The sequence below is a fragment of the Mustela nigripes genome, chromosome X (genome assembly GCF_022355385.1).
Source record: "Mustela nigripes isolate SB6536 chromosome X, MUSNIG.SB6536, whole genome shotgun sequence".
NCBI lineage: Eukaryota > Metazoa > Chordata > Mammalia > Carnivora > Mustelidae > Mustela > Mustela nigripes.
Window position 1 is genome coordinate 17,152,040 of NC_081575.1, and position 22,783 is coordinate 17,174,822.

Consider the following 22,783-nt stretch of genomic DNA (forward strand, 5'->3'; position numbering starts at 1 on the left):
ATGGGGGAAAACATTCACAGATAGGAGCCCGGTGTTGCTGTCACCAACTACCACGTACCTGTATGCCTTAGAGCTGATCTTAGCTTCAGCCACTTTATCTGTGAAGTTGGTGTAATAATAATTCCCCGAGCTACCGTTTGCACGTGTGCTCGCGTGTGTACCGCTCTTCCCTCCCCCCACCACATACACTCACACTGACTTCTGGTGAGCGATAAGGAAGAGAATTAAATGAGAATACAACAGTTTAAACTTCTGAATGACACTTCAGCTATGATACTGGGTGTACTTAAGCTGTAACAGATTTTCAGAACAAGGTGTTTTATGCTTTTCAAAGGAAATAGGCCACCCCATACTTTATCATAGCTGGTTATTGTAAGCCTCTAGGGCCTAAGAACCATTTTGTTTGCATGTTTTATTCACAGTCTGGCAGATAGTGTGGCTTCGGTACCATTAAATGGAAAAAAATTCACTTTATACAAGTGAAATCAATCTAATGAAACAGCTCAGATGCCTCAGAAATGGTCCTTAAATAGGTTTCTAGCAAGTGGTTAATATTATTGACTTCCCATAACGTCAGGGGCCTGTAATAATTTAGGTCCCAAACAAATTGAAATTTGGTTTGGACACACTTCTTAAGTGACTGTGTTATGGTTCAGTGGGAGAGGCGATAGCTCAGCTCTCTGGGGCTTGCGATCCCTTAGCCAAAATTCACAATATTTTTCACAAGAGAGCAGACCGTCGCGGCATGGCTCTCTGGGTATAAAAAGTGAAAAGAAAATTGTTATAAGGAGTGCCCATCGAGTACTTGTTGAGTATGTAAACAAATAAGGCCTTAGCGGGGGCGAAGGGAGTGTGTAGAAATTCTTTCATTTCGTATCTCAGTGGTTAAAGGAGGGAAGAAGAGCAGATAAAAGCAAGACTGGGTGAAAGCAACGCATTTGTTGCCCTGAAACACAAAAGACCCCCTAGTTGTTGCACTCTTTCTTTTTCATATCTAAAGTTGTATCGAAAGGAAATACAGGCCTTTATTAGATAAAAGCACTAACAGAATGTTTGTATTGGAACCTTTATATGAAGCCCTTCCCTCTTTCTGGAGCAGAATCTTGCATTCAACATGTCTTCAAAAGCCGGCTTTTATTTTCCCAAGGTATGGCTAGAAACAGTAGGTGGTTCAGAGAAGAAACCTCTTAGCCTTGATATACAGAATTATGGTCACACATGATAAAAAGGAAATTTCACAGGTTGAAAAGACAGTAAGCAAACCTAAAATGTTGCTGTGATTTTTTTGGTTTAGCTAGGACATAAGCCATTCTTCTCATGATTGTCTGGAGTTACCCATGTCCAGTCCCCATAAACTCATCGGAAAAGGATCTTAAAAAAAAAAAAAAAAAGGAAAAGAGAAGATTTCAGTTAGTGGAGTGATTTGGTGAACCCTGGGGGCTTTTTCACTGTTCATTGTGACATCTCAGAGTGACAGTAGAACTTCACTTCCTTGGATACTATTGGGCTTTCTTTTGTAAAGAGTGAACTGCAAAACCTTGCGAATGAATGTGACCCCAGTGCCTCCTTTGGTAGGTGTTATTTCTTCACCATGGGAATCTTGGAGAGGTGAGAATATTTCCTAATCAACCAAAAGTTGGCTCATTCAAGTGGAAGCCTGGGAGACAGTGAAGAATGAAAAGACTAAGGATCGTGCCATATAACAGAACTACCTCATCAAGGTGATAGGGCAAGGTATGGTCCAGCATGAAAAAAGCTGGCCCACAATATTCTCTTAAGAGGACCAGAGTTCTTCATGGCATGTTACCAGTAAAATGAATTCCTGATCCCCAGTAACTCCTAGAAGACTCACTGTCTGGAGTTCCAGTACAGTCTTCTGTTTCACCACCTTCCTGATTTCCCAAGAGTGGCTTGTTCCTAAATCCAGTGAGAAGACAGACCTACGTCTTCGGAGCTGTGATGAAGCCAGCATTGTTAGTGCCTACCTATTAAAGTTGTTACATACATTTGAGCAAAATTTTTAAGATATGGCTGAAGGGTTAAAAGAGAAAAGATTTTGGAAGGACCCTGCATACATGTCCAACCTCAGGCCCTGACAATTGTGAGGAAGACAGTGTTGGGCTACTAATGAATCCCTGACAAGGGTCTGGCCACACATGAGTACAAACACTTCTATAGTTGCTACTCAAACTCGGGAGAATACGTTGTTGAAGCCATCTATTTGTGCAGGTCTATGACCAAACTGTAAGTGGATGTAACCTTTCTTTTTAACTTTCACATGTGAGGCTTCTAAATACTGAGGTCCATCAATTAGAAGTAAAGAAATGACTGGGAAAACAATGAAAGGAATGTATTTTTCAAGGGCTATTACAGATATCACTTCACAGCTTAAAACATACATACATACATACATACATACATACATACATATGTATGTACATATAGACTTTCCACCAAGGGCTATCACAGACCTGAGAAGAACATTAAAATGATTCACTGGAAGAATTAATAAAAATCCCAACAGAAGTTGGAACAACACTTTGAGTATCTTCTCGGTGAACTATTCTAGGAAACATGGGGGCTTTTCTTACAGCCTAAACTTGCCTTTTTTATGTGGCTGATTTTTAAAGAAATTGTTCAGTACTCGAAAATAACACTAAAATGTGTTGCCTATGTGGATGTTTTGGTCCATTGACCTTTTCTGGTGGTTTTCACAATTAAAATTACATCGATGCCATATGGCATCTACTGTATGCTAGAACTTCCTAACTCGTGAAGGAAGTGTCAAAGCAGATCGAGGAAGAAGGCAAAGCGAGGTAACACTTTTCAGGGGTTCTAGTCACTGGCTACATCAAGGACTAATTTCCAAGGTCCAGTTTTTCTCATTACAAGATAATATTTAAATTTATAGCAGTTTTAGATTTAAACAAAAATCAGCCAATAGTACAAAGTTTCTCTTTGCTCCCTCTCCCTGGCACACAGTTTCTTTTGTTATTACCATTATTAGCATTAGTGGAGTACACTTGTTATAATGAAGGAACCAATATCAGCACGTTATTATTAGCTATTAATTTACAGCAAGATTCACTCTTTGCATTGCACAGTTCTGTGGGTTTTAACAAATGTGTTATGTCTTGTATCCTCCACTAGAATATCATACAGAACTATTTCACCCCCTTAAAAATTCCCATGCTTTGTGGCGCCTGGGTGGCTCAGTGGGTTAAAGCCTCTGCCTTCAGCTCAGGTCATGATCTCAGGGTCCTGGGATTGAGCCCAGAGTAGGGCTCTCTGCTCAGCAGGGGGCCTGCTTCCTCCTCTCTCTCTCTGCCTGCTTGTGATCTCTCTCTATCAAATAAATGAGTAAAATCTTTAAAAAAAAATAAAATCAGGTTGTTTGTTTAAAAAGAAAAATTCCCATGCTTCACCTATTCACCCTTTTCCTTCTCTACCCCCAAAGCCCTGGCAACCACTGATTTTTGGGGGAGGGTCTCCACAGATTCACCTTTTCCAGAATGGCAAATAGTTGGAATGTATATACCCTTTTTAGACTGGCTTCTTTCCCTTAGAAACAGACATCTGAGGCTCCTTCCTATCTCTTCATGGCTTGATTGCTCATTTCTTTTTATCAGTAGCTAGTATTCCATTGGATGGATGGACCGCTTTCCGTCTACCCTGTTGAAGGACATCTTGCTTGCTTCCAGTTTGGGGCAATTATAAATAAAGTGGATATAAACTTTCATGTGCAGGTTTTTGTGTGAATGTGAGTTTTCAACCACTCAACTGGGTAAATATCTAGGAGCACATATGCTGGATCATGTGGTAACAGTACGCTTAGTTGTCTAAGAAGCTGCCAAACTATCTTCCAAAGTGGCTGATCTATTTGGCAACGGCAGTGTTGTTCTGCGTGTTTGTCGGCATTTGCTATTGTCAGTGTGATGAATTTTAGCCATTCTAATGGCTGTCTAGTGGTATCTCATTGCTGTCTTCATTTGTAATTCCCTAATGACGCATGACATTGAGCATATTTTCTCAGGCTTATTTGCCACCTGCAGGTTTTCTTTGGTGAGATATCGATCTACCCCGATCTTTGGTCCATTTTTAATTGGGTTTTTTGTTTCCTTGTTGAATTTTAAAGGTTCTTTGTATATTTTGGCTACAAGTCCTTTATCAGCTATATTTTGCCATATTTTTTCTCAGTCCGAGGCTTGTTTTCTCTTTCTCCTAACAGACGTTTTTCTCTTCATTCTCTTAACATCACAGAACACATGTTTTGACTTTTAAAAAAGTCTAACTTACCAATTTTTTATTTCATGGATTGAACTTTTGATGTTGTATCTAAAACCTTATTGCTAAACCCAAAGCAATCAAAATCCTCTCGCATGTTATTTTTTAGATGTCTTCTACTTTTCCGTTTTACATTTAGGTCTACAATCCATTTTGAATTAATTTTTATGAAAGATATAATGTCTTTATCTCAACTTATTTCTTTGCATTTGGGTATCCAATTGTTTCAGAACCATTTGCTGAAAAGACTGTCCTTTCTCCATTGAATTGCCTGTGTCCTTTCTGTGAGTCTTTTTCCAGGCTCTGTATTCTGTTCCATTGATCTGTTTCTTTATTCTTTTGCCAATACCATGCTGTCTTTATTACTGTAACTTTATAGTAGAGTTCTTGAAGTTGAATAGTGCCAGTCCTTCGATTCTGTTATTCTTTAGTGTCATGATGGCTATTCTGGGTCTTTTGCCCTTTCCATATAAACTTTAGTATTGATATCCACAATATAACTTGCAGAGATTTTGATTGGGATTCCATTGAATCTATAGATTATGTTGGGAAGGATTGACTCCATAATATTGAGCCTTTCTGTCTATATACATGGAGGATCTCTCTGTTTGTTCTTATACATACTGTGTTAGAATTATACCTAAGCAGAGTTACATTTTTTGGGGTGCTTATATAAATGGTATAGTGTTTTCAATTTAAAATACCAGTCAATTATTGTTGGTATATAGAAAAAATGGACTTTTGTGTATTAACTTTGTATCTTGCAACCTAACTTTAATCACTTATTAGTTCACAGAGAATTCTTTGTCAGTTCTTTGGGATTTTTCTACATAGACAGTCCTGTCATTTGTGAACAAAACAGTTTATTTCTTCCTTCCCAATCTGTATGCCTTGTATTTCCTTGTCTTGTTGCATTAGCTAGAACTTTAAGTATGATGTTGAGTAAGAGTGCTGAGAGGGGGGCGCCTGGGTGGCTCAAATGGTTAGGCATCTGCCTTCGGCTCAGGTCATGATCGCATGGTCCTGGGATCGAGCCCCGAATCTGGCTCCCTGCTCGGGCGGGGAGTCTGCTTCTCCCTCTCTCTCCCCGTTGTCCCCCCTGCTAGTGCTCTCTCGATCTCTCTGTCAGATAAATAAAATCTTAAAAGAAAAAAAAAAAAAGAGTGCTGAGAGGGACATCCTTGCCTTGTTCCTGATCTTACGGGCAAAACCTCTAGTTTCTCACCATTAAGTACAATGTGAGCTGTAATTTTTTGTGGGTATATTTTATCAGGTGGAGAAAGTCCCCCTCTCTTTCTCATTTGCTGATGGCTTTTATCATAAATTGTGTTGGCTTTTGGCAATTTTTTTTCTGCGCCTATTGCTATGATCATGTGATTTTTCTTTTTTAACCTGTTAATATGATGGATTCCATTAATTGGTTTTTTTGGATGTTAAGCCAGACTTGCATATCTGAAATATATCCCACTTGGTCATGGTGTATGACTCTTTTTATACATTGCTGGATTTGATTTGCTAATATTTTGTTGTAGATTTTTGCTTTTATGTTCATGAATGATATTGGTCTATAGCTTTTCTTTCCTGAAATGTCTTTATCTGGTTTTGGTATTAGGGTAATGATGGCCTCATAGAAATGAGTTAGGAAGTGTTCTCTCTGCTTCTGTTTTCTGGAAGGCATTATAGAGAATTGGTATTCTTTTCTCTTTATATGTTTTGTAGAATTCACCTGTGAAACCACCTGGACCTGGTGCTTTCCTTTTGGAAGGTTGTTACTTAATTACTCAATTTCTTTAATAGATACAGGCCAATTTAGATTATTGATTTCTTTTTGTTTAAGTTTTAGTAGTTTTGTCTTTCAAGGAATTGGGGCAATTCATCAGTTTTATCAAGATGATGGCCATAGCGTTGTTCATAATATTCATGTATTATTCTTTTAATACCCATGGAATCAATAGTACTGACTCCTCTTTCATTTCTCATATTAGTAAATTGTGTTTTTTTTTAATATCTCTTTTTGGATTAGCCTGACAAGATATTTTTAAATTTCATTGATCTTTTCAAAGAACTAGATTTTGGTTTCATTGGATTTCTTTATTGATTTTCTTTTCTAAAAAGATATATTTATTTGAGAAGAGAGAGAGCGCATGCATGCCGCATGTACACACACGCATGTGCACAAGCTGGGGGAGGGGCAGAGGGAGAGGGAGAGAATCTCAAATATACTTCCTGCTGAGCATGGAGCCTGACTCAGGGATCAATCTTATGAGATCATGACCTGAACTGAAATGAAGAGTTGGACGCTTGGGGCACCTGGGTGGCTCAGTTATTAAGCGTCTGCCTTTGGCTCAGGTCATGGTCTCAGGATCCTGGGATGGAGCCCCAGACTGGGTTCCCTGCTCAGTGGGGAGCCTGCTTCTCCCTCTGCTTCTGACCCTCCCCCAGCTTGTGCTCTCTCTCCCTGTGTCAAATAAATAAAATCTTAAAGAAAAGAGTTGGACTTAACTGACGAAACCACCCAGGTGCCCTATTTCTCTATTGATTTTCTGTTTTCAATTTCATTGATTTCTGCTCTAATTTTTATTATTTCTTTTCTTCTGCTTGCTTTAGGTTTATATTACTCTTCTTTCTCTGGTTTCCTTTGCTGAAATCTTACTGAGTTGAGATCACTTTTCTTTTCTAATATATGCATTCAATGCTATACATTTCTAAGTGCTTCTTTTTCTGCATCCCACCAATATCATTCTTTCTTTTTTTACTAAGTTTTTTCTTTTAATTCCAGTACAATTAACATACAGTGTTATATTAGTTTCATGTGTGCAATACAGTAATTCAACAATTCTATACAGTACTCTGCTCATCATAAGTGCACTCTTAATCCGCTTCCCTATTTCAAACATCTCCCCACCCTATCTGCCCTCTGGTAACCATCAGTTTTTGTTTTTGTTTTTTTTTCTTTTTCTATAATTAAAAGTCTGTTTGGGGGTTTTCTCTCTCTCTCTCTCTCTCTGTCTTTCTCTTTTCCCTTCACTCATTTGTTTTGTGTCTTTAATTCCACATATGAATGGAATTATATGATATTTGTTTTTCTCTGACTTATTTCGCTTAACATTAGCCTCTCTAACTCCATCCATGTTCTTACAAATGGTGAGATTTCATTCTTTTTTATTGCATCCCAATTTCAGTAAGTTGTATTGACATTTTAATTTAATTAAAAATATTTTTTAAATTTCTTAAGGCTTCTTTGTCCCATGTATCATATAGAATTGTGTTGTTTACTTTGCAAATGATTGGATATTGTCTTGTTATCTTTTTGGTATTGATTTGTAATTTAAATCCATGTGGTCTAAAAATATGCTTGGCATGATTTCTATGCTTTTAAATGGGTTTAGATGTACTTTATGGCCCAGAATGCGGTCTGTCTTGGTGAATGTTCCATGTGAGCTTGAGAAGAATGTATATCCTGCTGTAGTTGGATAAAGTATCCTATAAATGCCAATGAGATCTATTTGATTGATGGTGCTGTTCAGTTCAACTCTATCCTTACTAATTATCTGCCTGATGTATTTGTTAGTTACTGACAGAGGGATGTTGATGTCTCCAACTATAATTGTGGATTTATATATTTCTCTTTATAATTCTATCAGTTTTTGCTTCATATATTTTGATGTTCTGTTGATAGTTGCATACACATTAAGGATTACGTCTTCTTGGAGAATTGACCCCTTTATCCCTAATAGTTTCCCTTCTTCCAAAGTGTGCTTAGTCTGAAATTAATTTAGCTCTTCTAGTTTTTTCTTAGCGTTAGCATGGTATGTCTTTCTCTCTTTATATCTTTATATTTAAGTTGTGTTTTCTGTAGACAATCTATGTTTGGGTCTTGTTTTTATATTTACTCTGCTAGTCTCTATTTTTCACCTTGTGTATTTAAAGATTGTATGTTTAAGTAATCACTACGCCCAACGTGGGGCTCGAACTTACAACCCCGAGATAGAGAGTTGCATGCTCTATGAACTGAGCCAGCCAGGTGCCCCTGCTTGGTGTATTTAAACCATGGACATTTAAAGTGATTAGTGATATAATTGGATTAGTAGCCATCATGTTTGTAACTATGTATTGCCCTTATTCATTGTTATGGATGCTTTTAACCTTCTTTCTTTACCTTCTCAGGTTTTAAGTGAACATTCTTTTTTTTTTTTTTAAGATTTTATTGATTTATTTGACAGACAGAGATCACAAGTAGGGAGAGAGGCAGGCAGAGAGAGAGAGAGAGAGAGAGAGGAGGAAGCAGGCTCCCCACTGAGCAGAGAGCCCAATGCGGGGCTCGATCCCACAAAACCAGGATCATGACCTGAGCCGAAGGCAGAGGCTCCAACCCACTGAGCCACCCAGGCGCCCCAAGTGATTTATGTGATTATGTGATTAAGTGATTATGATTCCATTTTTTTTCTTCTCTTAGCATATTAATTTTACATCTTTTTGAAAAATTTTAGTGGTTTCCAGAAAGTTTGCAACATACAATCTAAAACTATTTTAAATCTACTTTCAAATAACACTGTATTGCTTCACTGGTAGTGCAGCTGCCTTATAACAGGTTATTCCAAATTTCTCTCTCCTGTTCCATTCACATCCTATAATCACCAAATACATTGTTGCTATTATTGTTTTGAACAGTTACTTATTAGATCCGTTTTTAAAAAAAGAAATATAGAATATTTTATTTTACCTTTATTTATTCCTTCTCTGATGCTCTTCCTTTCTTCATGTAGACACAATTTTATGACCTATACAATTTCCCTGAAAAATTGCTTTTAACATTTTATGCAAGGCAGGTCTACTATGTCAAATTGTTTCTATTTTTGTTTGAGAATGTCTTTATTTTTCCTTCCCTTTTCAATAAAAATTTTGCTGGAAACAGAATTCTACATTGTGAGGTTTTTTTCTTTTGACACTAAATATTTCACTTCCCTCTCTTTTTTGAAAGAGTGAGAGAGAGAGCAGGGTGGGGAAGGGGCAGAGGGAGAGAGAGAGTATCTTAAGCAGGTTTCAGGCCCAGTGCCTGACATGGGGCTCGATCTCATGACCCTGAGATCATGATCTGAGCCGAAATCAAGAGTCAGATGCTTGACCAACTGAGCCACCCAGGCGCCCCACTTCCCTCTCTTTTTGCTTGCATGGTTTCTGGTGAGATGTTCAATCCAACTCTTCTATTTTTTCCTCAATAAGAGGACTTTTTCTTCCTCTGGCTTCTTAGAAGATTTTTCTCTTTCTCTTTGGTTTTCTGCAGTTTAACTATGATATACCTAGGAGTAGATATTTTGATATTCAACCTGCTTGTTATTCACTGAGCCTCCTGTGCCTTTGGATGGTGTCTATCATGAATTTTGTGAAAATTTTGGCCATTATTACCTCAAATATTTCTTCTGCACTGTTCTCTCTACCTTCTCTTTCTGCAATTGCAGTAACACATATTCTACACCTTTTGAATTTGTCTCATGGTTCTTAGGTGTTCTTTCCTGTTGTGGTGTTTTTTTTTCCTTGCCGCATTTTGGTTTAGGAACTTTCCGTGGATATTTCTTTAAGCTCACTGATTCATTTGTTTGTGTTTTTGATTTCTAACATTTCCTTTTGATATTTCTGACATTTTCCATCTTTGTATTTACATTACCCAATCTGTTCTTGTATGTTGTTCACTTATTTCCTTATAGCCCTTAACATGTTGATAATAGTCATTTTAAATTCCCTGCCTGATATTTCTAAAATCTGTGCCATATCTGATTATGATTCTGATTATTGCTTTGTCTCTTTAAACTGTTTTTCTTACCTTTTAGCATGGCTTATGACTGTTGAACGTAAGGCATGATACAGGGTGATAGGAACTAAGGTATTTACACTTTTAGTGTGAATTTTTTAAAAGATTTTATTTATTTATTTGATAAAGATCACAAGTAGGCAGAGAGGCAAGCAGAAAGAGAAGAGGAAGCAGGTTCCCCGCTGAGCAGAGAGCCCAATGGAGGGCTCGATGCGGGGCTTGATCCCAGTACCCTGGGATCATGACCTGAGCCAAAGGCAGAGGCTTTAACCCACTGAGCCACCCAGGCGCCCTTATTGGGATGTATATTAACTCAGTTCATTAGCTCTATTTATCTGTATCATTTAGCTTTTTATATATTGTAAAACATATTTTTTAGGGCTCAGTGCCAAATTTTTCTTTATAGCTCTGATTTTTATATTGTTCTGATTTTTCCTGGACATAACTCTCGACTCCTTTCCAGGAAAGAGACAGAGGAAATCCTCCTCTAGCTTAAGTGTACATTATTACCTGACTCCCCGCCCCCCACATACACACCAGAAAAATCAATGGGTTGAGCTTCCTTGCAGTAATTCTAGCCCTTGGCTTCATTTCATGAAATCTCCAGTTGCCAACCTCTAGCTGAGCAACACTTTTCACCTCGCATGGGCTCCTCGAAGTCCCCAAGGAGCTTTTGCTTGAGCAGTTATGGTTTGGTCTGTTGTCCTGTGATGTAGAAGTAAGGGGGTTGGGCAAAACCCAGGGATGTGCTAAGTGGATTCCGAGCTGCTAGAGTTAGAGCAGGGAGCACATGTGAGCTTGAGGTTAGATGTGAACCTGGAGCCCTTTCCCCCTGCAATATGCGTTGTTGTTATTCTTTCTGTAGAAGAGTTCATGATCTTTTGTAATTTTCTTTTTCTATTGATCCAGCAGTGCTGGTAGCAGAAACTTAAAAAAAAAGGGGGGGGGTTATGACAGTACAGTCTACGGAATTTCACTGTCATATATCTTGCACATTAGAGAACACATGCACTGTGGGCTAGAGATGAAATTTGCCTTGTAGAGAATTCATTTTAAGGTAGCAGTCCTCCTTCCTTTACCTCATGCTGCCCCAAGGCAAAGGTGAAAGTGGGCTTCTGTTTTGTCTGTCTTCGGGCTGCAATTTCTTCTAATACATTTCCACCTGGAGAGGTGAAGCCAATGAGAAAATAATGAGCTTTTAAAAGAACTTAACTTTCTACAAAGATTTTTGAAGATATGTGTGCTGGCTCTAGGGCCGAGGGCAGCTAGAGTGTAACCATGGCTGGGAGACACTAGTCTAAGCTTGCTACTTCTACTTTGCAGTTATGTGACCCCAGGAATGTGCTTAAACTCTGCTGAGCATCAGTCCTGTCAACCATAAAATGGGGATCACAATATCAAATTCAGAAGATTGTTGTAAAATGCAGATATCGTAATATTCTTGGAAACGCTTTGTAGACACCAAAGCATATAGCTTGTGAGTACTTTTAAGATGGGGTGATCTACCATTTATCTCCATTGACTCATGACTTCTATACCCCCAGCACCTACGACACAGCCTAATATATAATACATGATGGGTAGCGGAAATTAGAATGAATGAATAGTTTTAAATCTCCAAATTTCTGATGACATAAAAGAATTCACTGACCGGTCCTTTGTATTGGACTGGATGATCTCTTGGCTTCATGGCCTCATTCAGCCTCGAGATACAAGGATTGAGACTAGAGTAGCATGTGGGATTAGGAAGAAATTGCCATAAAATAGATGACTTTTCCAGGAATTGCCTTATGTTCTAAACAGAATAGAACAAAACAAACAAATGAGCACATAGCAGTTGATGGAAATGAAGATTAACTTTCTCCAGTGGGCTTGGAAGCCCAGTAGAATTACACTGTCATCTGCTCGCCATTGCTAGGCATGTCATAAGCTCCAGGGAAGAATCTAGCAAGCGTGTTCTACCTTGTGAAGGATCTGGAGCAGATGGTGGTGGCACAACCTAGACTCACTTCTGCCGCAGATGACTGTGATGTTGGACTAAGTGATCCCAAGGAGCTGGTGGAGTGCAGTCTCTATAGAAGTCTGAAAGTAGTAATAATTTGATTTTTCAAGGCTCATGAACTGGCATCATTTAGACTACATCTGTCATGGACCTTTGCACTTTGGAAGGAAATGAAAGAAAGTACTAAGTTCATTTTAAATGTCCCAGGGAACTTGGTTATTTTTGTTTGTTTTTAAGCTGTCTTATTTCTTGAAAACCCTATCATTATGGTTGTTTTCCCTTCCCTCATATAAATGTGGAACTCTGATTATTTGGGATAATTTGCATCTGGAGTGTTTCAGCTTGGAGAAAATGAGATGATGACATTACTACTTTCTTTCTCAAACCAATGACACTAATTGGGCCTTGTGCCAGGGGGTAGGGGCAGCAGATGTAATCTTGAACTTATAGTCTCTGTAGAGTAGATAAGCATGTGGAAGCCAAACTTCACCAAGGAAGCTTAGCAGTCATCCTTCCAGATGTTCAGCTTGCAAATACCAGAGGTGTTATTTGCAGTATCAAATGTATAGATAAGTGCGTGGATTATTTTTTTTTTCCATCCAGATACCCATTTGGGGGATACATTCCATTTCCAGGCCTGGCAATCTGTCAGATTGCTTCCTTTAAAGTTATCTTGAGAAAATCTACCAAAAATGATTAAATCGTGATAGGTTTTATTCCCGGCTAAGAACTCGCCTCTCCTCCAGGGCTGCACGGGCTTAAATTGTTATGTGAGTTTATATGGTGGTATACGGTTTGTTGTCAAATATTTATCTCTGTCTGAAAATGAAACGTCTCCAAATACTTTTTCTTTTTAACAGAATAAATCAAGGAGAGAAAGAGAAATAACTTCTCATTTGGCCAATTTTTAATCAATATTTTCATGAGAGGCCGAATGTTAACCGAATCCTGGCTTTTGTCATTTGAAATACAATTTGTGTGTTTAAGAATTTATGCGCACATCAGGGTTTGGACTTCATGTTCAGAAAGGAAAATTGATTTATAGGAGCAAACAGCTGCAGGAGTAGAGGCAGAAATGAATATGAGTCAATTATTTAAGGCAAATGGGACTTTAATCACCACAGCAATAGAGAAATCTCAAATTCAATTGCACCCTGGGTTTTCAAGCTTTAATCTCCGGACATTTCTGTATCTCTTATTTTGCAGAGGCCTTTGAAATTGTCGTCCGCCACGCCAAGAACTACACCAACGCCATGTTCAAGAACAACTACCCGAGCCTGACCCCACAAGCTTTCGAGTTTGTGGGTGAATTTTTCACCGACGTGTCTCTGTACATCCTGGGTTCTGATATCAACGTGGATGACATGGTCAATGAATTGTTCGACAGCCTGTTCCCGGTCATCTACACCCAGCTTATGAACCCCGGCCTGCCTGAGTCAGCCTTAGACATCAATGAGTGCCTCCGAGGGGCAAGGCGTGACCTGAAAGTGTTTGGGAATTTCCCCAAGCTTATCATGACCCAGGTTTCCAAGTCACTGCAAGTTACCCGGATCTTCCTCCAGGCCCTGAATCTCGGAATTGAGGTGATCAACACCACCGACCACCTGAAGTTCAGTAAAGACTGTGGCCGAATGCTCACTAGAATGTGGTACTGCTCGTACTGCCAGGGACTGATGATGGTCAAGCCTTGTGGTGGCTACTGCAACGTGGTCATGCAAGGCTGTATGGCCGGGGTGGTGGAGATCGACAAGTACTGGCGAGAATATATCCTGTCTCTGGAGGATCTGGTGAACGGCATGTACAGGATCTACGACATGGAGAACGTCCTGCTTGGTCTCTTTTCGACGATCCACGATTCCATCCAATATGTCCAGAAGAATGGAGGAAAACTGACCACCACCGTGAGTACCAGTCTGCCATCTTCTGAGGAATTGGGTCCTATTGGGGTGGGGCAGCCTGGCCAGCATCCAGTGCCTAGGGAGAGGAGTGAGGGGAAGATCAGGGGGTAGGCAGAGATGGTAGAGGGACTGAGTGATCTCACAGAGCTACGCGGCACATTAAGACGACAGACTATGCAGGGGGCGCCTGGGTGGCTCAGTCAGTTAGGTGTCTGACTCCTGATTTCGGCTCAGGTCGTGGTTTCATGGGTCATGGGATCGAGTCCTGCATCAGGCTCTGAGCTCAGCAGGGAGTCTGCTTGAGATTCTCTCCCTCTGCCCCTTGCTCTTGTGCGAGCTCTCTCTCTATATATCTCTCTCCTGCCCCCCTTCAAGATAAATAAATAAATCTTCAGAGAAAAAAAAGAAAAAGACCACGGGCTATGGAGTCATAATGCCTGGCTTGAATTTTAGTTCCACCTACTTACCTGCTGTGAGACCTTGGGTGAATCATCTTGTCTTGATCTGTCATACACCTGATTCATAAAATAAGGCTAAAACTAATATTTCCTTATAGAGAATAGCATGTGTTAAAGCGTTTAGCATACATGTGGTCCATGGTAAGTCCTTCCCATTGCTGTTAGTCATTGTAATCCTCATGACAATCACGTGAGGTGGGTGTAATTACCTTCATTTCATAAGTGAGACAACAGAAGCTCTGTGAAACTGTAACTCACCCCAGGGCACCCAGCTCTAGTTCGCAGAAGAGCCATGATCCAGAAATGGATCAGGTTTCCCCTTAGTTACATTATCACCAATTTTTCTGATTCTGATTTCCCTCTCGTGGTCTTAATTGCGTGTATCCTGTCACCCTTTTGGGTGGTGACTTTAAACAGGAGGCCCAGCCAGAAGCCACTAACTCGGCTTACACAAGAACTCAAGTGAGGCGAAGCTTCCATGCGGTCCAGTGGTTGTTTCCTCAGCCTTGCTTTTACCAGTCTCCCCGTGATGGGCTCTGTGACAAGGGCAGCAGTTGTCTTGGTTTCAGTCACATTGCCCCTGCCAAGCTAGAGTGCACATATTCAGATCCGCAGGGGGGCACCCAGTTTCCAGCATAGAGCAGAACACACAGCCAAGAGCTACCAGCAGATCCCATGAAGGTCATTGTGACTGATCCCTGAATGCTGCCAACTGGGTGGACGGACGGAGGCAGCAAAACCATATATTACACTACTGTTGTTGAACTCCAGCCACATTCCAGGGTCTCTGCTGGCCAGTTCACCTAATATTATTTCGCAGCAGTCCACGAGATAGGTCCAAAGGGGGAAATGCAGCTTAAAGAGGTTCAATCTCTTGTGAGGGATCTCAAAGCTGTTAAACGAGGGTAGGGGAACTGGGACTCAGACCCAGGCTGGGCTGGCTTGGTTGACACAGGCTCTCAGCTTCTACACAGTACAACTGCTGTGTACTCACAGTCATTGCTTACCCAAAATGTGGAGGGCAGATCGGGCCATTTAGTCTGGCTTTAAACTCAGGAAATACAAAGCGATAGGGGTAATTGGTTTCTTTGGAGAATTAAACTAGGACAGAGGACAGAGATGGTGCAAGCCGTGGCATGGCTACCCACGGAGCTGCTCTAATTGCCCCATTCACAATGTTAGCCATTTAAAACACATTTGCTGAGAAAATATTTTATAGTAAAATGAACAGAAATGTCCTATCTAACGATAGTGTTCTTCAGTGCCTAATTATTCCCTTGACTGCTTTATAATTTGAGGCCAGATTCTGGGGCCTTCTACAAAAGTAAATCTCACAGAAGCAGAAAAATGAAAAGTTGATGTGTTCGTCAGTTCCCCCATCTGATAGTGATTGAGGGCCCACTATGTGTCAGACACAACACAGGGGTGCCAGGCGTGTGGAGATGTCTTTAATAAGAGGAAAAATGAGGAGACAACATTAAAGACAGGGTATGGAAATGTTTAAAGGTTCCCTCTGATATTGGTCACTTGACGGCAGCATAATGAATCTTGAAAACGTGTTCTCCTGTACTCCTTCTAAATACAAAAAATAATGTGGGGAACGGGTAATGGGTTAAAGGCACCATTTTGATGGGACTCTAGGCATGAAGGTTTAGTTAGTAAACATTTTATTAAGCAGCTGCTTTGTTCATGACACTCTGCCAGATGCTGGGTATTCATAGTTACCCTAGACATAGTCCTTAAGTCTTAAAAAGGTCGGTCTAGTTGACAGACAGATGTGTAGCTGAATAAATGTCACCGTAGTGGACATTTCTCCCTGATTTGAGTGTTGGAAGGGCCATGAGAGATTAGCTAGTCCAATCCCATTGAGCTACAAATGAAGAAACACAGTTCAGAGAGGCTTGCCCAAAGTTATATATTTCATGGAAGAGGCCAGAGGACTAGAATGCAGGGTCTTCTGCGGCTTCAATCTAACGCTCCTCTTTCTACCATGCCGGTCTGTCTCCCATTAGACCGTCCAGACTTTTCATTCTAAAAGCTCCATTAGGATTTTGTAAAGATATCATGAACTTAAACTGGATAGTTATTTCAGGGTTCTGGACCTGCTGGATTTTAGGTGCCTACGTGCGCCTGCCTGTGCGCGTGCGCGTCTGCATGCACACACGGACACACGTGCAGGGGGAGTACATTTTATGTCATTATCATTCAGGAAGAAAGGCCTTGGCTGTCAAGAGGTGCTCAGTGATGCAGTCCCTTTCTGTTTTGGCCATTAAGGGCCTGATTGCTCCCAGCTCCAAGCTGGTTATGAGAGCGTGAAGTCTGCCTTCCCCAGGGAATGCCTGAACTAGAACAGAAAGCATATGTAAACTCTGCCTTGTTACTGGTTTATGACCACCAGCTCTAAGTAATATATCCCAAATGGTGGGGGTGGGGGAATCATTGGCCAGGTGTGATCCAGCCCACACTCCATACAGGCCAGAAAGGGGCTGGGCCATTTATGGGGCCGTGAGGGGAAGTGAGGGTTGGGTAGACTGCAGAAGTCTATTCATGTTAACAACCCTGCAGAATGCCCCAGAGCAAAAGCTGATTTAAAACTAAAGCATTAATGAGGTTCTGCTGTAGCACACTCACCTGCCTGTTGTGATAAAATGCAAAATCCTGCCAGTCCGTCCTGTTTGAGGTTAAGTTGTGGTGAGAGACCTCTTTGAAAATATGCTCTTTCTGAGTTCCGATGAGACAGCCTTTTTAGCCAGCTATGGGCCGTGCCGTGAGGCCTGCCATACTGGGACTTTGCTCCTTGTATTGGTGGCTCCCATCTACCCCAGATTATGAAGGACATTTTGGTCTTCTAAATGAAGAGGGCACTATTAAATTTTTGTAAGTGCTTTCGTTTCCCCAAGATAGTTCCCCAGCCGCTTCCCAAACTTAGTTCATCGTCGCTATCACCTGTGGAACATGCTGAACAGACCCCTGGGGTCTGTACCTGGGGATTCTGATTCCACAGGTCTGTGAAGAAGCTGGAGAATTAGTCATAGAACTTACCATTTTAAAAGTACCCCCAATTGATTCTGATACTCCTTTGAGAGCAAATCCAGCCACCTTGTTCAGAAGGTAAAGTAAGGCCCAGAGATTGGGAGTGAATGGCAGTTACTGGCAACGCTAGGATCTCTGATTTCCCATCTGTGAAATGGGGTTGCTATATGGAGATGAATTCAAATGACAGGTGCAAAGTACCTGGCAGAGTTCAAGGCACGTGGCAGGTGCTTGCTTAAGCCCAGTCCAGTACACATTCTACTACATTTTTCTGAATGCCAAATGGACAATGAGTTCTTCTTAAACTTATTTTGAAGGACCAGGACATTTCATGTCATTTTTGTCTAAAGAGGTGACTAAAATATTGTGTGAGAGTGTGTGTGTATGTGTGTGAGAGAGAGAGAGAGAGAGAGAGGCAGAGGAACAGAGAGATCAAGAGAGACCGAGAAAGAAAAGGGAGGAAAGAAAAGGAAGGAGACAGAAAATTTGTACTGAAATGTCCAAGAAGGCTTAAATGATGGGACTGTAAATAGATCCGTCTTGACCCTTCATCTGCATTTGTGAACTAGGTTAAATATCATGGCCCCAAGTGAATACTGAGCAGGTTTTTTTTAATAGTATTTGGGTGTGAGCATCACTGTTAAATGTATCAGCACATTATTGAATTTCACATCTTAGAACTTGAAGCAAACACAAATATGTACAGTCATCAGTATGTACATTTTCAACATTGTTGTCGCACCACAACCACATTTTCAAATGTGACAGCCTTCTTTTAAAAAGGCAATTGTTTTTATCCAGAAACCATTTTGATTGTCGTTACCACATACCAGTATACAGATTAGAGGCATGACCATTGTGTATTTCCTATCCATTGATTAAATGATTAATAATCAGCTTTTTTGGTGTTTACTGCTCTCCCAGAAAGTTTCCCAAAAGTCTCTGTGGTTTCATTTACTTTCTGTACCCTACATACCCTCATGTGGCTGTTTGCACTGTCAGTTTTCCATTTGTACTCATGTTCTTTCTTTAATGATTCATCTCAGAATTTCTCGGCCTCCTCTCCCACGAGTTCATTACCGTGGCTTGTTATACGCTTCACTGAACGCTGGGCAAAACTGCAACCTTTCCTACCACCACTCCTTCTCCCAGTCTTTCCTCACTGTGATAATTATTTTAGCATGATCTGAAATAGGACTCATTTCAGGAAACATTAATGAGCACCCAATGGCCGAGGCACCGCGATAGGCACTGGGAGCCACAAGGAGTGGCAGAAAGATGACCTTGACTCTGTTACCTCACTCAGGGGTCACTTGGCGAGCAGGTAGCACAGGTAACACCTAAAGCCAGAACTGTCACACTTCAAAGTTCATGCTTTTAACTGTCACTCTGTGGCTGTCTCAAATACCTCCCCTCTGTCTTCACCAGAATCTCCATTCCCTGAACACAGGCTAACTCGGTTTTTACCATCTTATTTAATATCCTGTCTTACTCTCCACTGTTTTTCCAGTGGCACAATCAGGTTTTAGAATTCATTCTCCCTCCTTGGAGACTCTTGCTGTACTTTTTCCCAGTGAAGGACCAAAAGGCATGAGACTTTTAGTCTTCATAACACTTAAAGGTGCGGAGTAGTTTCTAGAAGAAGAAGGACTGTCTGTGCAGGTGAGGAAAGGGCCAGCAACACAGCTGAATGACTTTGCCTAGAATCTCTGTGAGCGGTGCCAGTGACGAGGAATTGCTTATCTTCCCGTGGTGATGTTTGGAATCTGCCTGTTAGACCAACGGATAGATTTTAATGCATTTGCCTTTGATTCTGCCCCTTCATGGTACATCCAGGTCTCCATGATGGTGTTTCCTCAGCCAGGGACATTGTGTACCGAGAACCTAACCTACTCCAGTATCCAAGTACATCCATTTCTTTTGCCAGAATTTCTGAAGATACCTGCAGCGAAGTCAGTATTTATGTGTGCTAGATTCTCTGTTGATCCTTGGCAATAATTCACTCTATCAAATTCTTACATTCTGATGTCTGTGTGAGTGACTGTAACTCATCAGAATTTCTGAGTTTGAAGGCTGGGGTTATTTCTCAGGTGTCAGAATGTCAGTGTTTCTCCCCTCATGCTATCACTTTGGACTTTCATTTTTTAGTCCCCGATAGAGATACCTTGTCTGAATTCATACAAGCTGTTTTCAGCACAAAGTGGTTTCAAAGTGATTAAAAAAACAAACAAACAAACAAAAAAAAAAAAACAAGTAAAGGCCTCACAACCTAATTAGTGTCTGCAGGTCAGTCTCTAGAACTGTGGTTAAGCGACTTTATTTGCATGAGGTCCATTTCGGGAAAGACAAAAATGTTTACAGGCTGCCATTCTTTCTTCACGCACAATAAAAATAGCTCTAGTGGTTCCCGTGGGGAGAAATATATAGTTTTTAAACATAGATTACCTACTTATTGAAGGGAAGCACACAATGGGAAAAAATTGGTACCACTTTTAGGCATTAAATGTTAATTTCGGGTGCGTTTCAAACCGTGGTCACACGGGGGAAGCTTTTGTGTGTGCTTCATCTTGAAATTGTATATTACAGCTCATAGTAAGAAATAAGGCAGGCCCATCACGAATCTCGAATTACTCACCTTTACCTTGGCAAGAAGTGGCCGCGTGATTACCAGTTGTTCTCTAAGTTCTGAGCCTGTAGAAAGAAGTTTTTTCTTTCTGTGGTCTGTGTACTGATGTCGCTAGACCGTGTCCTTGGGAACTGTGGAGGGTCACAGAGATTTGTACCCTAATTGCAAGCTAACAGGTCCGTTGGCCACACAGCTTCATGGGTGCTGGTTAAAGACAGGAGACTCCTTGGCTCAGAGATGGGAGACAGTTTATTTCAGAGCCTGGGGAGAAAGTGCCTATGTGTATATGACAAGCAAAAACCCAGGAGACCCAAGGAAAGTTGGCTAGCAACACAGGATTTCCCCCAAACTCGGGTGGCTCCAAGAACCTCTCGAGCTCACAGCGCTTTGGAAGGATCCAGCAGTTAGAGGTTGTGGAAGACGCCCTGACTGGTTGGCCCAAAGGCAGGGCTGCGTGCCGCCTGTTGGAGGGGAGCAGAAGGCCCAACTGAAGACAAAACAGGGGTCAGTTTTCCCAGCTCCTCAGAGAGCACTTCAGAAGGAAAATATGCAAGGGGCACCTGATGGCTGCCTTGCATTGGGGGTAAGCTCTGCTGCTTGGGGGTCGTCAAAGCCCCTTCTCCCCTGCTCTCTCTCCCTTACTCTCCATGCGGTCATTTCTCTTCTTGCCTGTTTAGGCTCTGGAGTGAGGAGATTTGTATTGCCAAGCAGCTCAGCCGAGTGACATTGTCTCTCTCACCACACTTCTAAGGGGGTCATCCCACCCTACGACTTACATGGAGGACTGATGGGTCCCCTGAGTCTATTTGAAAAGGTTTGACAGTCAGGCATATTCATCCAAGTGGGCAAAAGTCCACAAAGATCACACCCCATGACCTGATCTTCCGAGAATCTTTGTGCTCCCAGATGCCTTTTTTGTGTTGAGTGGCCAGGGAATGGGGCCAGGGAATGGGAGCACAGTGAGGGCAGCCTCGTCCCTGGGAGGGCAGACAAGCCCCCCGATGCTTGTTCTCTCTCCATCGCGATGCTGAAGCATCCCCAGAAAACATGGAGCCCTGTGCATGGCGTGATTCCCCATGGCTGGAATAAGGTTACTCTTGGCAACTACAGCACCACATCATCCACTGGTAACCTTGGCTTCCCTCCCACCACCCCCACCCCCCGCCACGTCTGTGCATTGTGCTACCTTGTTTAGGTCTCCGGCAACAAATGTTTTCTACTGGGACTATTTCAGAACAGGCAGTCTCGCCGCCCCCGCCTGTAAAATTGAAAACATATTTTGAACACCACGTGTGGACATGAAGTTACATTGCGGTACAGCAATTTCCTCGGGAGGGGGTGGTTATAATTTTGTTGTAATCAAGGGCTTCACAAAAATGGCCAAGACAAGGGACTTTGGGACAGATTTCTTCTAGTATATTGAAGCTTTTGTAAGATAAAATACAAAACTTCGTGATTAGCTACTGGCACAGTTTTCTGAGTGCCAATACTGGGCATGGATTCAGGCTCGCAGTTTACCACTCCTTTCCTTGTAGGGGGGAATGCTAATAGGTTAAGACAAATAATCTCTGTTATGGTGAAAGTCCCTTTGGGGACTGGGGTTATGGTGAAAGTTCCTTTGGGGACTGGGGTTTGGAATTCGTTAGACATCTCCAAAGCGATGCTGGAATGGGCATGAAAGATCTTATTGGGGTGATGGAATGTTCTAAAACTGGCTTGTGGCAATGGTGGCACAACTTAAGTCAATTTAATAAAAATCATTAAATCGTACACTTGACATGGGAGAATTGTATGAATCCAAAAATACGCCTCAATAACATTGTAAAAAAAAAAAGATTTCATAAAATAAAAAACTGGGGAATTAATATATAAAGCATTTCAAATACAGCAATGTATAAGCACATTATAAAACAGCTAGTAAAACAATACTTGTATAAATATTAACCATATCATTCAAATAAATTACTATATAAAGTAAAACAGAAACAAATAAAGGCAAATGCTGGAGGCTAGAAGATCCAAAAAAAAAGAAGAAGAAGAAAAAAGAAAAAGTCCCTTTGGGAAGTGTATAACCCAGCAAGGGTGCTTTCATATTTCATAGGGGGATGGAGGTAGCGGGAGGGCTGATGCAGCCTTCTTATTACCCAATTCAAATCCTTTCGGAAGAATATTCAGAAAGCGAATTAATTTTTCCTTTTTTCATTGCACTCAGAATGCCTGAAACAGATAAAGTAGGAAACGGAGTCATTATATTTGGGCGCTGTCTATTATCATTTACTGACTGAGAATCTATCTAAGCCTTGCTGCTTTTTGCAGATAATTAATTTTGTTCCTAAATGTAGGAAAGAGTGATTGTAATCAGTATGTTTGTACTTGCAGCCACAAATAGAGCCCATCAAAGATATGCAGTACAAATAAACCTCATAAAATATGCAGCCCAAGCGCTGCTTGAAGTTAATGTGCTTTTTTTTTTTAAAGAAAAAAAATCATATGTATGATTTTTGAAAGTCGTTCTTGGTATTCTTATGTAGTTAATAGATGAACTCCTCTTTTTCTAACTCAGGCCCACACTCTGAATTATTTTTATCGTGAAATCTCATAAACTCGAGCTCAAGGGGACTTTGAGTTGGCGTGGAAATCAACTCATCAACATACACATATTTCTGAGTTCTG

General features: G+C 41.0%; 1 protein-coding gene across 1 annotated transcript in view; it reads left to right on the plus strand.

The window, feature by feature from the left end:
- The window catches only part of GPC3 (glypican 3), a 399,544-nt gene that overhangs the window by 196,238 nt on the left and 180,523 nt on the right, over window positions 1-22,783 (plus strand). Inside the window, exon 3 of the mRNA XM_059385454.1 lies at window positions 13,302-13,996. Within this exon, the coding sequence (XP_059241437.1) occupies window positions 13,302-13,996 (695 nt within the window). The remainder of the gene's footprint in view (window positions 1-13,301; window positions 13,997-22,783) is intronic.